Here is a 13,948-nt window from a genome sequence, read left to right as displayed (position 1 = left end):
TTTTCCATTTGTCCAAGAAGCTGAACGTGCTTGCCTCTGGGAAAACGTCCTAATTCATTACACTTCAGACTGAGCGTCACTTTTTAGGGAAGACTTGACAGAATATTCCTGTTTTATGGCGACAAACATTTTCCCTTTTTTATCTTCTTCTCCTTATTTATGAAATATAGAATGTCTCCTAATTACAGACTCAGCCAACTGGATGCCGATCTGTGCCGCCTTAATCCATCGAAGCCTCGAACGCCTCGAAGGGAAATTAAGAGCGGAGACATGTAAGCCCATCCAGTGAGGCTGCTGGGTTTGGAATAAATCAGGAGAAAATTCAAACAGGCTCACCGTTATCTGTCATTCCTGCTCCTACTTTCATTCTAAGTGCGTATAATTATTAGCCACAAAGAAAGGAGCTGATAATGTTTGAGCCTGAGACATTTCAAGGTAGAAGTGGTTTTGATTTGAAGGGTTTAGCTGATGTTCTTCGTCGCTCATGACAGTAATTACCGAGCCTCAACCAGCTGTCATTACTTTAAGAAAGAATATTATTACTTAGAGCAAAGAAATACATATTTTTCAGGTGACAACGCTCTGAAAACCATTCAAATGTGGGAAACCTGAATATGATTTCTCCTCATGAGGTTCAATTACCGGCGCTGGAGCTTTTGATCGTGTTACTCGATGATTCGCTAGCAGCTGGAATTCACCGTGTTGTCGCTAATTTGCTTTAGTACCGACATCTCCTCTGGGTTGGCAGGAGCTGTGGTTCAAAGTTAATTAGGGCTTTCATTCATTCGAAAGATCAAAAACTGACTGAAACTGCCTTTATGTCCAAGCTTTCTAATAATCTCTGAACCTCAAATACACCAATCATTTATACAGAAAGTTTAGTATTTGCAGAGACCTGGTACAGTTGCTAGGTCTGTCATCTGTTATTTGGCTAACAAAGACAGAGGGTGAGATTTTACAATCAAATTTCTTTTGACTGATTTTATATAATTTTTGAAACAAACGCCCCGTGAAAGGCAGGCTTGAGCTTTTCTAGTATGAAAGTAGTTACTTTATAAGCTAAAATGCTATCTCTTAGCAGCTTTTGCTAGTCAGTCGCTAGCGTAGCATACTGTGACTGGATTTCTAAAAACATGACATACTTACATGTTTCAGATCATGAAACAAATTTTAGGGCTAGACAAATATAACTCAAGTAAATACAAAATGCACACAGTAAAAAACCAAGTGTCAATTTTACACTTAGAGAGTTGATTTTAACTCTGCTTCAGATAACATTTGGTCCCACTCAAAATTAGAGTTAAATTTACTCTATGGCCAAGTGTTAACTTTTCAGTGTTAATTGTACTCAGTTTAGTGTCAAAATTAACAACAAAATGTGTAAAACTATTTAACACTGAGGGTTATTCACACTGTTCAGAATAATTTGATTACACTTTATAGAGCTATTTTTCCTCCAAATTTAGTTTAATAATAACACTCTGATGTGTAATAATATATCATTTTTATTTCTCTGTAGTGTTATTTTTTCATATTCATCTTATGATGCTATATTACTAAACTGTGATCTATGCTAAATTATGGAAATAACAACAAACATACAGGTTAAAGTAACAGCATTTATTATGTTTCTCATTTCAGTGTCATTTAATTAACGTAACAAACCCTTGCATTAGCATACAGTTCTAGGATGCTCACTAGAGAAAGCAATATGACGTTTCCCCAATGTCATAGTTGTTTGCAGAAAAGTGAAAAAGTTGGTCAGGGATGAACTGTATGATGTACCAAAGACATAATGGGCCCTAAAGAGTTCATCAAGGGATCCTACTGAACCTGTCACTTTACATGGAAGTGCATGCTTGTCAATCACAAGGTGTGCATGCTGCTTCTTGTGGATCCCTGAGCAAGAAAGCAGGGCTGACTGCTTCAGGTGATGTTGTCTAGATGCTGCTGTACACTGGTTCCAGCCTACAACAACACATTAAACAACAGTATTAAGTGACTATCCTCTGACAGTAGATTAGCTCACCTCACTGTCCATGAAAATAGAGGTGATGGAACGTATATTTTAAACAACATACCTTTGGGAATTTGATGAGGTTATCGACAGCTTGAGATGCAGACATCTTTCCTGGTCTCTTTCGCCCTCGTGCAGATGGTGGTAGCAGATATAGCAGCAAGATAGCAGACATGTCACTGTCCCAGCCTACAGACAAATAAACAAAGAATTATTCCAAAAATACATTCAATTGACAGAATTACCTATATAACCAACAATGGCAAATAAAATGAGTCACAATCATACCATTCTCAACTTCAGTACCTGACTCAGCATTGCACATTAACTCCAAGAGCTCTGAGGTGGGAACAAGTCCCTGACTTTCCTTTACAACCTTTGCTTTGAGATTGATGGGCCACCTCTCCAAGAATTTGCTGGCAGTGGCCTCACAAAAAAGGAGTCGGAAATCTTGTTCTATCTGTAATGCAAAAATACATAACATAGAGAGGTGTAATGAGTGACACTGCAAGCTGCATGGAATATTTCAGTGATTCAACAAATGAAGATGTCTTACCAGTCCTGGTGTGTCCAGAAACCGCATCAGGCCTATGAAGACATCTGCTGGATTCTTTTCATCGCTAACCATTGAATGCCGATAAAAGAAGGTAGCTTTCATCTTTTTAAGGATGTCTTCATCAGCTGTCTCTGCTCTTACATCCTCATCTGATAACACTGTCTGAGTGGTGAGTGGTCTGGATCGACCATGGCCTGGCCCACCAACTTAAGAAAAAACAATTTGATTGAATCCTGCCTACAAATTACATCAGTATCATTTAAATGATAAGTGATCTTACTTTTGGGAGATTTGCAAACCGAGGTGCTTCTTTCCTCCGCAGCTTTTCTTTGAATGGTCTTCAACCGCCACTCAAGGTATCCTGAACTGCTCTCTGGATTGTAGTAATGTTCCTATGTAATTAAGATAAACGCAGAAGGACTATGTTATCAACATTTCTGAGGGCAATTATGTATTTAATGTTGAAAAGTCCCCTTTACTTACATATCCATGTTGTGAATATGGGTCTTCCAGATATGGAGACAGAGCAACAATCCCTTGCGCATACATCATTCTTACGCTTTTAGGGGGAGATGTCCTAATGTATTAATTCAATAATTGGCATTTAACATCACAATTAAAAATAATACAATCTTAAAAATGTTTCTTTATATCCTACATTTTTTATTCTCACCCATGTGTTTCTGTCATCTCAGCCTCAAGTATGTTTCTCATTCGTCTTCTGGTTGCATCTCTCAGAGATTTGGTTTTTGCATATTCTTAAACCTTTCTATAAAATAGAAACATTACTTCATATTACTTAACATATCATTAACATTGCTATCAGTTAAGTTATACAAAATATATATTTCTTACTAAATAATGAGCAAAACTCTAAATTAGTGTATGCCTTTGGCATTTGCTTAAAATAATATAAATCAGTAAAGTTAACTTCATGATAATGTTACCCACTTTTTCTGAAAGTACGTTTGCTTGTGTAAGCCAATTAGCGATTATTAGCTTATTAATAAATGGTAATTTAGTAGTTCAAACTGTACCATTAGACATGTGACAATGATATTATTTAGACAGCATTTAGAAGAAATACATAGTTAAAATGTTTTAGGTTCATATTAACTCAGTGAGAAGATAACCAAACATCTGAACTTTTAGCAACTGCTAGCATGTAGCTACTGGACAATATCATTAAACCTATGGGTAAATGCTGCTAACATGTCCTCACTCGACATCAGTGAAACTATAAAGAGCTATTTAGTTTAAAAAAAACCTTTTAAACAATGTTACCTGTATGGGAATGTTAACTTCACTTACCTGACTGCGGCAACTCTCCAGAGAAAATTCCATGCGCATCAGAGCTCTGAGACCCCACACGCCTGCGGACTGGTGTTTTCTACAGTCAATGGGCCAGAACCATTGTCCCGGAAGCGGCCCTGGCTTATAGCCATGGCGACCCTCTCCCAACACGGCTGCACCCGGTGAACGACACTGGAGACACTACTCACAAATGCAGGCAGAGGTATACCTCTGCCCTGCTGCCAATCGCACGCGTTGTCTCCTTCTGTCACTGTTCCTGCTGTCGGGTCCCTCTCTTCACCTGGCCTTCATGCGTTCCTCCTCATGTCTGGGGCCTCTCTCCTGCAGTGCTTAGCTAATGCTAATGGGGTTCCTTATAAATAGGCAAACAAATAAACACTATTCTAATCTTATATTACATTCTTAGCAAATTTACAGCAAATGAAACAAAGCACAAATTCAAAGTTTTTTTTAATTTTTTTTATTTTATTTTAATTTCTGGTTTGACGCTGTTTCTTAACGTAAAATGTCCTGTTGTAATTGGACATTTTGAGTTAAGAAACAGCGCCAAGCCCCAACAACACTTCCCTCATGGTGCTTTATATTGTAAGGTCAAGACCCTACAATAATGCACAAAAACTAACCCCCTAGAGCAAGCACATTGGCGACAGTGGGAAGGAAAAACTCACTTTTAAAAGAGAGAAACCTCCGGCAGAACCAGGCTCTGAGATGGGGTGGCCATCTGCCTCGGCCAGTTAGTGATGAGGGAAGGAAGTTGGGAGAAGAAGAGTGTTTATTTTGAACCACTCTGGTTTTAAAATTTAATTTAGGTTGCTGAATTAAAACAATATTTTATGCCAGTTTAAGAGTTTTGTAACATAATCACGTGCACGTTTCAGTTCAATTTTAATGTGCACATGAGAAAGCCCTCAAGATGACATTTTGGCTCCTCAGCTTGGCATGTTTTTTGAAGCTGCTGACGACTGCTTCGTCAACCACTGGGTTGCTTGACCTCATTAACAGTATTGGAGAAGGCCACTTTTCACGGAGATCATTGGATACTTTCAGGCCGAGTTGTTCAATGTTTTCCATGGACATTTTGTAGTTTTTGGACAAAATTTTGTTCCAGATCTTATGGGAAAGCCTCTGTACAATAAACTCTGATGTTCCTGCATTCCATGTAGCTGTCTCATTTTCTCCGTTCATAGCGTGCATTGCCAGATCTTTAGTGACATTTTTCACAGCCTCCTGGTACTCTTCCCTGTTTTTAGAGACACTAAGTACTCTTGTTGGTAATGCCAACAGGTGTTTGGTGAAGGTTGGGACAGTAATGTTATCAAGCTGTTCCCTCAGATTCAAAATCAGATATTTTTCCTTGCAGTTGTGTGTTTTGCAAAGATCCTTGAGAATGACCTTGTCTATATTTTTCAGCCATTTGGGGGATAGATCCAAATGTTTCAGCTCGATTTCAGGCCAAATTTTTTCAATCAGGCGATCGCTGATGCAGTCAGGAGTGAGGCGCTCTGTGAAGAGCTTGTATTTAGTGGAGACTTTTTCTATGGCCTGTGAAACCACCAACTCAATCACTTTGTTGACACACAACTTTTCCCCACTCAGACCATCAGATGAGGACGACTCTGGGGTTGCCGTCTCCTGTGTTTCAGTCTGAGCCTCTACTAATTCTTTTCTCTGCGTGTCCAGTTTTGTCTGCATTTCTGGTATTTTTGTCTCTGCCTGACTTTCTTTAATCTCGCTGGAGTCGTTACTCTGTGGCTGCAGAGCTTTCGTGTCCTCCTCCAGTTTTTTCTGTTCTTTCTCTGCATCCTGACAATTTGGGATGGCCTCTTTAACTTTTTCTTTTGTGTCATTCACCACTTTTTGCTCTTCCAGGAGTTTCTTATTTTGTTCCTCCAGGACTTTTTTCTCCTGCTCCAGATTCTCTCTCAGTGTTTGTTCTTTCCACAGAGCATTCCACATAGTTTCTTTCAGATTTCTTTCATGTTTCTGAAGCTGTGTGAACTTGGCAGACAGAGTGTCCTTCTCCTGTTTCAGGATCAGGATTTCGTTGTCCCTCTGCTGAAGCTGCTCTTTCAGACGATTCATCTCAAGGTCAAAGTTGCTGGCCTTTTCCTGATCTGAACATGTCTGTTCCTCTTTTTCTTTGGTGGCGCTGCTCACCTGCAGTTTGCTCAATGCTGATTCGTCAGTGACTCCTCCAGCTTGGATCTCATACAGTTTCAGCTTGGTGCGCATCGCTGACATTTGATTCATCATCTGTTTGATTTGCTGTCTGGCTCTACTTGCACCCTCTTTTAAAAGTTTGTTTTCAGACAGAGAGTTTTGCAAGGCTTTCCTAACCTTCATAAGGTCGTCGAGTGCACTCTTTGGCAGAGTGAACACAAATTCTGGTTTTCCTTCCTGATTGCTCATTTTTGATATTTAACTTTAAAACAATTTAGGGTGTTACACTAAATCAGATATTCAAATGTGAATTTGATATTCTGATATGAATCAGGGTTTGAAGTTGGCTGTAGCAGAACAAACGTTCGTCTAGTGAATCGCTCGTGACTGTAAGTAAGAAACGTGCTTGACCAGTGTGCTGTTTTACCCCTATTTATGGACTTTTGTTGGCTGTGACGTTATGGTCTGATTCTCTTTGCTTTGATGTTGGAAACAGGACACGCCCATTGAAAATAGGCCCCGCCCACAGGTTCTCAGAATGTTTCAGTTACATTCATACATTTATTTGAAATATGTTTTGTTTTTGTTTAAAAAAAATTTTTGATTCAACCCTTTTCTACATTTAACCTAAAACCATTTCCAGAGAGCTGCGTGTTCATCACAGCCATAAATATGTTAGAAATGAAGATATTTCACTGTGTTCAAGTACCAGATTTAGTGCTAATTTTATTCAGTCATCCAGGCTTTGTTTAGCTCGTTCAAATGTTTCAGGTGCTGTAGAACATCTCATTAATATTGTTCATTTATGCTTGTTTCCTATACCTGTTTAAAGTAATACACTGCGAACGCAACCAGTGAGAAAATGTCTAACGCTAGACCCGCCCCCGGGAGTCAAGCTGCTTGCATGTAATGTCTCTCAGTTACATAGTAAACAAAGCTTGCAAGGAATCACGAATCCAGCATCATTACTAAACATCAAACACGTGCCAAAAAACAAAACAAAAAACTTTGTTTACTTTAGTCTTAGTTCAAAGTTCAGTACGTGTACTGGCCTCGTACAGTAATGATTCCGCATTATTTGTAATACATGAGGTATTTGAGAAGGCTGTAAAACAGTGTTTGGATCCATGTTTTTTTTGTTGTTGTTGTTGTTGTTGTTATCTGCGAATATCAAAAGTGAGGCTCAGTGTTTGTTGTTGAACTTTAACCTTACCTATTCCTTCCAATAAAAATACACGTGTTTAAAACTTCTGTTTGTTATTTGTTTGCTTTTACTTAGGGTTAGTGTGTGGAACAATCACATTGCTGTGACATCATAGTTGCGACTTCGAAAAAATCCCCTTAAAAAGCAAAATCTACTTCAGTTGCGAGATCTCTAATAGATCCAGGCAATTATCTACCCTTAAAAAGATCGCGCATTTCAGGATACTTTTCTTTAATAGACGGTAAGCATTATACATATTTTCTTTGGACCATTGAAATTTCATACACGAATTTATCGTTTGGCTTGCTGTTTGTTTGCTAGTGCTAGGCTACAGGACCACAGAATTAGCTAACTGGTGTTCTGTATACAGAGAATTGAATGTCAGTGTACAGCCCCTATCAAAAGTTTAAGACTATTGATTGATATTTTTTTTGCAAGTAAACTATATCTATTTCTATCTATCCACACACACACACACATATTTAAATATATATATATTTGATGATTTCTTTACACAGCCTGCACCTGGGGTCTTGCCTAGTGTAATAGACCCCAGCCTCAAACAAGTGACAGCTTTACTGGATCACTGACCAAAAGCGCCTTTTCCGGCAGACTGTCAGCTGTTTTTATTAGTGTGTTTATTTTGATTACAAATGACCTCATCTTTACTCCTAGGTTCATGGATAAAGCAGAGCCCAACTATCCTTTCACTGCAGGCTCTCAAACTGGGCTGATTCAAGATCAACGGGACCACATCAGTGACATCACTAAAGTTTCCAGGTGAGTTTATAAATGGAACCCATGTTTGGACATAATATGCAATTGCATAGGTGGGAGTGATCCAAAGGGCATGTGTTATGCTTACTGACATGGGTCCTTTAACTGTGTATTTTATCTCCATTCTTTGTTTTTCCTGTTTAAACCACTGTTGTTTTAACTCATCCGTAGAGGTTGTCTGTCTTTGCGTTCACTTTATGGTAAATAACACACAATCTGCAAAAAACTGTGAAAGAATTCCAGATGACAAGTTTGTAGTTCAACATACAAGTGACGACCTTTGACCTTCATCAGGTTTTATTTAATTGTGTCAGAGAAAATCTCATATGCTCTTCATGCAGCTGAGTACATCAAGTGTTTAAAACGGAAGCTGTGCTGGTCTGAGATCAGCAGCTTTGTGAAACACCAAACTGAGGTCCTGTCAATGCTGATATATAGTGACACAGTTACATGAGTGATTAATCCTTTTGTTTTTTTGTCTTTAACTTTATCAATAAAGCTGCAGCTTTCACTACAGCACATGTGGTACTTTAACCTTTGCACTGTTTTCATCAGTTCATTTTGCAGTTAACATGTGAACATTTGGATGACAGTTGGATGATCTGTCTGCTGTCACTGGGTGGTGCTGAGGTATGAATCTGAGGGCAGCTCCTGTAATCACAAAGAGAACAGAACCATCAAACTCAAATATAAATTTTATCCCTCAAAACTTAAATAAAGCTGATTCTTCTGTCCTCACACACTCAGGATCTGAAGTTCTTCTCTTACATTTTTTCAGTATTACACTACAGTACTTTAATCCATAGTTCCTGATTAATGAGGAGTTACTGAAGTACAAGCTTTTAAAAAAGATGTTACTGTCTTTACAGATGTGGCAAGAGACTGAAAACATGCTGTTGTTTGCATATATTTGACATTCAGTTCTGCACAGAAGCTGCAGCAGATTGCAGCCTGTTGCTTTTACAGTATAATACTTGTAATAAAAGTACAGTAACAGTAATTAGTGACTGATTAGCCCGGGGCGTTTCTCTTGATTTCTTTAGTAAATTCATTCACCTGCACAGATTAGCTAAACGAACCCCGATAGCCGAGTGCTCATCTTAGCTAGCTAGGTCTCAGGAGCTAGCTAAGGACAGTAGTTACGGAGTAGCTTACAAACACGATTAACTCACCGAAAAAGTGCGGCGGGGCCTCGGGTCCTTCTGTCGGGTAGTCCAGTTTACTGAAGAACACCTCAGGCTGTCAGGTTAAAACAGTCGGTCGTGTTTTCGTAGCGTAAACGCTGGCCCTCCTCTCAGAGCCTACGCTCTATCTGCTATTCCCGAACAGAAATACGCAAGTTTCTCCGTGACTGCAGCTGTCAGTCAAAGCTGCTATGATGACGTTTCACCCCAATTTAACATCACCGCGGTAGGAATTAGAATCAAACTTATGGGAAAGGAGACCCCTTGGACATCAATCAGCATGATGAGAACTATTGATAACAAAAGAAAGAATCTTTGGAAAAAAATTATCTAAGGAGAATAAATTTATTTTAGTCTGACCCCAGTCCCATCCGCTAACATGGAGGAGGCGGGGTTTATGACCTATACTGCAGCCAGACACCAGGGGGCGATAGAGACGTTTTGGCTTCATTTTTGGGGAGCTGTGGCGTCGTCCATGTTTTCTACAGTCAATGGTACTAATCAACACTGTGTGGAGTTAAGTCTTCACTGCGTGTCTAACAAACTTTACACTGACTTTTAACTCTGATGTTAGAGCTGGTTTACTCCTCATAGAGTTGTAAATACTCTATCTAGGTTAAAGTAGGTTTACTCTGAAATATTGACACAATTTTTTACTGTGCAGTTTTTAAATGACGATTTAATTTTTTAAGGAAAAAAGGTTATTCAAACCTACCTGTCTCTGTGTTTGCAATTACGCCCTAAGCCTAATAACTGGTTGTGCTAATCTTGGGAGCAAGAAGCTCCAATCAAGTGTTTGTGGTTACTGGGAATGAGTCTTTCACATTGCTGTGGAATCATTTTGACTCTTTGCACTTTTGAGCCTGTTTAAGGTCATGCCAAAGCATCGCAATCTGATTTAAGTCCAGACTTTAACTAGACCACTCCAAAACATTTTTAAGTCATTCAGAGGTGGACCTGCTGGTGTGTTTTGGAGTTCATTGTGCTGCTGCATAACCCAAGTGAGTTTGAGTTTCAGGGCACAAACTGATGGTCGGACATCCTCCTTCAGGATTTCCTGGTAGAGAGCAGAATTCATGGTTCCATCAATTACAGCAAGTCATCCTGAAGCAGTAAAATGCCTCCAGACCATCACACTACCGCCACCATGTTGACTATTCAATCAAGCAATCAATCAAAATTTATTCATATAGCACATTTAAAGACCGAAGTACACCAAAGTGCTTTCCAGTAAAACCATGATACAGATAAAATCACAATATAAAATATAAATTACAGATATAAAATCTAAAATAATTACATAATCTATGGTATGGTATGACTATTGGTATGAAATGCTCTGTAAGTCTAATTCCAAATGTAACGGGACTCAAACCTTCCAAAAAGCTTTCGTCTCATCAGTCCACAGAATGTTTCCCCAAAAAGTTTTTTGGGAAATGCAAATAACATATAGATGTGAGTAACTTTGATCGTACCATGACGTGTCGCTTTTTGAGATCTTTTAGCTTGTTTTATTCTGTCATGCAGGTTCTGTTTAAATGATTCTAATCATTAATCACAATTAATGATTTTAGAAGGGGAAGCAAATGTGGTACGAATATGCAAAAAAACAAGAAATGAAGAAGAGAGCCAATAATTCCTTCACCGAACTATAGTTAATGTTGCCTTTAATGAGTTCCCTGAAAACAGCCCTCGTCCGAGTTTTACAATCTTTCCAGTTAACACACTAAAAAAATTGACACTGGATTTGCTTGGTGTAATTTTTGCTAGAGTAAAGAGCCTCTAATCAATCAAGTTCACTTCAGTTTGATTTATATAGGGCCAAATCATCTTCTTATCATCTCATTAATCAATTCATCTCAAAGCACTTTATACTGTAAAGACTCTACAATAATACAGAAACAACCCAAACAATGAGATGACCCCCTATGAGTAAGCACTTGGTGAAAGTGGGAAGGAAAAACTCCCCTTTAGCCCTTTAAGACCTACCATAGAACCAAGTCCGCCAGAGCTTATCTTTATATTTTTACATGCTGTAGTGCCATTTTTGGGAGCATTTCAAGTCGCTATACATCAATACAAGCCCAAATTTTAGTAATATGTATGCATTAAGTCCATAGAAACTACATAAATTCCAAGAAAGCGCAATAAACTACAAAAAAATTGAAAATCTTTTTTTTGTTGTTGTTGTTTTTTACACATATTTCTAGTTAGAGAAATTCAAGAGGTTTATTCCTCAAAACTGTAAATACAAAAACGTTGCACAAAATAGTTTCCAACCACAGGAAAATTATTTTGAGTGTCTTCATAGTTTCGTTTTTGAGATACACCAATTTTTATATACTGCAGGAAAAACGAAAATAAATATTATAATGCAAATTTGCAAAAAACCCCAAAAAACAGCATGTGCATCAAAATAAACTACTTCCAGCAGTGCAATTTGAGTTCTAAGCATCCCAGAAACAATACAGAAAAGCATAAAGCCAAATATGACTTTTAAAAACACCAGTATAGGCTTATAAGGCCCTGAAGGTAAAAAACTACATTTTCCGCGAAATGACGCCACTTCCGGTTTCGGGCAGGCAATGGCAGACATGCAATAGTTCGCGCTGACGCCTATTCCAACCTAGGAAGTGTTGTGAACAGCTGATCGGATCGGCAAAGTGTGTTTCTGGAATATTATGTTTTTGTTACTACAAGCGCTTTTTATGCAATTTATGCAAAGCTATATGTGGAAGAAAACCGTGACCTAGGACAAGCTAATGGCATAACATATAAGTACAACTTCTCCGGTTTCATATGCAAAAAAAATTATTGCGCTACCTTACATGTTTCCAGATATACAGAGATTTAAAAATAGTTACGCAAAACGGAGCGTGCCCGCTCCGACCGGTTTTAAAGGGTTAACAGGAAGAAACAAATTTGCTGTGACTCGTTGGGGGTGAGGGGAGAGAGATAGGACAAAATACACGCTGTAGAAGAAAGCCAGAGATTAATAATAACTCATGATTAAATGCATTAAGATGCATTTAATCATGAGTTAATATTATTCTTAAAATAATTAAGTATAATAAATACCTTACATATAGGGACTTTTTGAAACATTATTATAGACAGGATCTAATTACAAAAACAGGCAGTCACAGTCGTGCTCTATTTTCAAATGTTCCCAAACTACAACAGCAGCGTCGGCACAAAGGTCACTGTGCCCCCTCAGCTGAATTCTCCTGATATCACTCAACTCCAAGTTACTTTAATTCATAACATTTGGTAAGAAAAAACGTGAACACCTTCATCGCTGATAAGCTACTGCAAGCTCACTTTAATTATTTGGTTAATAACAGTTTAGCACTTGTCCTTTAACTAGCATGACTGAGGAGGACACTTCTGTATTTCATGTCAGCTAGAAGGAGGTCATTCATCAGCTTTGCAGCTAGTTTTGAGGCATGAGCCCAAATGTGTTGAGGACATTGTGAGCTCAACACATTGTCGTAGTTTGTGCCGAGTTCATGGGTACGCTACTGCACTGAGAGACAATGTCTCTCCTGCTTTGCACTTTTATAACTGTGGCTACATTTCTGTATGAGTGTAAAAATCATAGCTGTGACTATGCATTCTGATTCATGGTTGTGGTTGAAAGTGTGCTCTTAATCTAACTAAATGTGGCTGAAAAGCTAAGTGGACACAGAAGTAAAATCTTACCCTGAGCTTTTCTTTCTAAGGTTAGTAACTTGTGATGTAACCGTTTGGAGATCAGGCCTACCTGCCCAGAAGCTTGACCCTCTGCTCTTGGGCTTCTGGATATTGACGCTCGGGGCTCCGAACGCACTACGTTCTGGTTGCTGTAGTAACTGACGCTGCTGTCCTGGTAGCCGCTGTCAGAATATGAGGTCATCTGGATCGAGTGACCTCCTGAGCCTGGAAGGAAAGTACGATAAGAGGCCTCAGTGCTTCTTGTGACACATTAAAGCAGAACATGGTGTGATCAAACCACAGCCACCCCGACGTCAGTCACTGCGGTTTACTGATTTGCATATTATCTCACTTGGCTTTCAACTTGTTAAAAAGATATTATGCGTATAAATACATACACACGGACATCTGCATTAAGCCGTTCCTGGAACAATCTGCTGGCCTACTTTCTCCTGTAGCACCAGGAGGAGGAAGCGTGGGTGATATTTTTACACTTCCAGTGCACTCCAGCTGTATGCAATATAAATAAGACCAAAGGCAAGTTTGTTTTAAACATTTCAAACCGCTACTCAGATGTTACATATTTACTAATGGTGCCGATAATAAATGTGGAGGGAGAAGGAGGCAGAGTCTTTTTCTGCGTCGTGCTTTAAAAACATGAATAAAACCAGCAAGCGTTCTGCACATATAAGAATTCACAGCTGCACCCGCTGCTTCGCTTTGCTGGCCGTCCAACTTTTTTGTGGTTTAACACAAGCTTCTGAGGTAGCTTGATGGACCAAAGTGTCAAACACTCCAGTGAAGATGCCTAATGTCCAACAGCGACAGGCTGTGGCTGTAATGCAAAGCCCCCACAAGTGAATACATGGGAAACATTTCCGCCAAACATGGCAGACTATAAAAAATAAAACTCAGACAGCAGAGCGGAGGCGGATATCAGGTTCTGGGTATTTTAGACTCATCTGAAACAGTGTGGGGCCTTTGGCATCTGTTAAATGTGATCAGATTGTCCGGTGTGGGTTCAGAATTGTGGACTTACATTC

General features: G+C 39.0%; 2 protein-coding genes across 5 annotated transcripts in view; both read right to left on the bottom strand.

The window, feature by feature from the left end:
• LOC116316414 (plakophilin-4-like) overlaps nucleotides 1–13,012 on the bottom strand; it is a 49,291-nt gene extending 36,279 nt beyond the window's left edge. The window contains exon 1 of the mRNA XM_031734976.2: nucleotides 12,976–13,012. The gene's annotated coding sequence lies outside the window, so the exon portion shown is untranslated. The remainder of the gene's footprint in view (nucleotides 1–12,975) is intronic.
• On the bottom strand, nucleotides 1,617–6,473 carry LOC116316415. Of its 4 annotated transcripts, none has more exons than XM_039607480.1 (8): nucleotides 3,885–6,473; nucleotides 3,247–3,342; nucleotides 3,057–3,150; nucleotides 2,854–2,965; nucleotides 2,574–2,779; nucleotides 2,306–2,477; nucleotides 2,082–2,206; nucleotides 1,617–1,968 (listed from the first exon to the last, which is right to left on the bottom strand). In XM_039607480.1, exons 2-8 carry the CDS (start codon nucleotides 3,285–3,287, stop codon nucleotides 1,927–1,929), a joined length of 792 nt encoding a protein of 263 aa, XP_039463414.1. In that variant the 5' UTR covers nucleotides 3,288–3,342; nucleotides 3,885–6,473; the 3' UTR covers nucleotides 1,617–1,926. The 4 variants fall into 4 exon arrangements, 2 of the variants coding, with proteins under 2 accessions (XP_039463414.1, XP_039463415.1); XM_039607481.1 differs by having other exon boundaries at nucleotides 2,324–2,477; XR_005610441.1 differs by lacking the exons at nucleotides 1,617–1,968; nucleotides 2,082–2,206; nucleotides 2,306–2,477; nucleotides 2,574–2,779 and having other exon boundaries at nucleotides 2,902–2,965.
• Nucleotides 13,013–13,948: the final 936 nt, after the last annotated feature.

This window comes from Oreochromis aureus, linkage group 23 (assembly GCF_013358895.1).
Source record: "Oreochromis aureus strain Israel breed Guangdong linkage group 23, ZZ_aureus, whole genome shotgun sequence".
NCBI lineage: Eukaryota > Metazoa > Chordata > Actinopteri > Cichliformes > Cichlidae > Oreochromis > Oreochromis aureus.
The sequence above is the reverse complement of the archived record's forward strand: the minus strand, read 5'-3'. Positions and strand labels throughout refer to the sequence as shown.

Excerpts from the sequence above, each read along its gene's own strand:
- LOC116316415 (XM_039607480.1), bottom strand. The coding sequence starts at position 3,287 with ATGAGAAACATACTTGAGGCTGAGATGACAGAAACACATGG. Across the intron at positions 2,966-3,056 it reads CATATTCACAACATGGATAT|GAACATTACTACAATCCAGA; the intron begins GTAAGTAAAGGG and ends TTAATTACATAG. Across the intron at positions 2,780-2,853 it reads GGTTTGCAAATCTCCCAAAA|TTGGTGGGCCAGGCCATGGT; the intron begins GTAAGATCACTT and ends TTTTTTCTTAAG.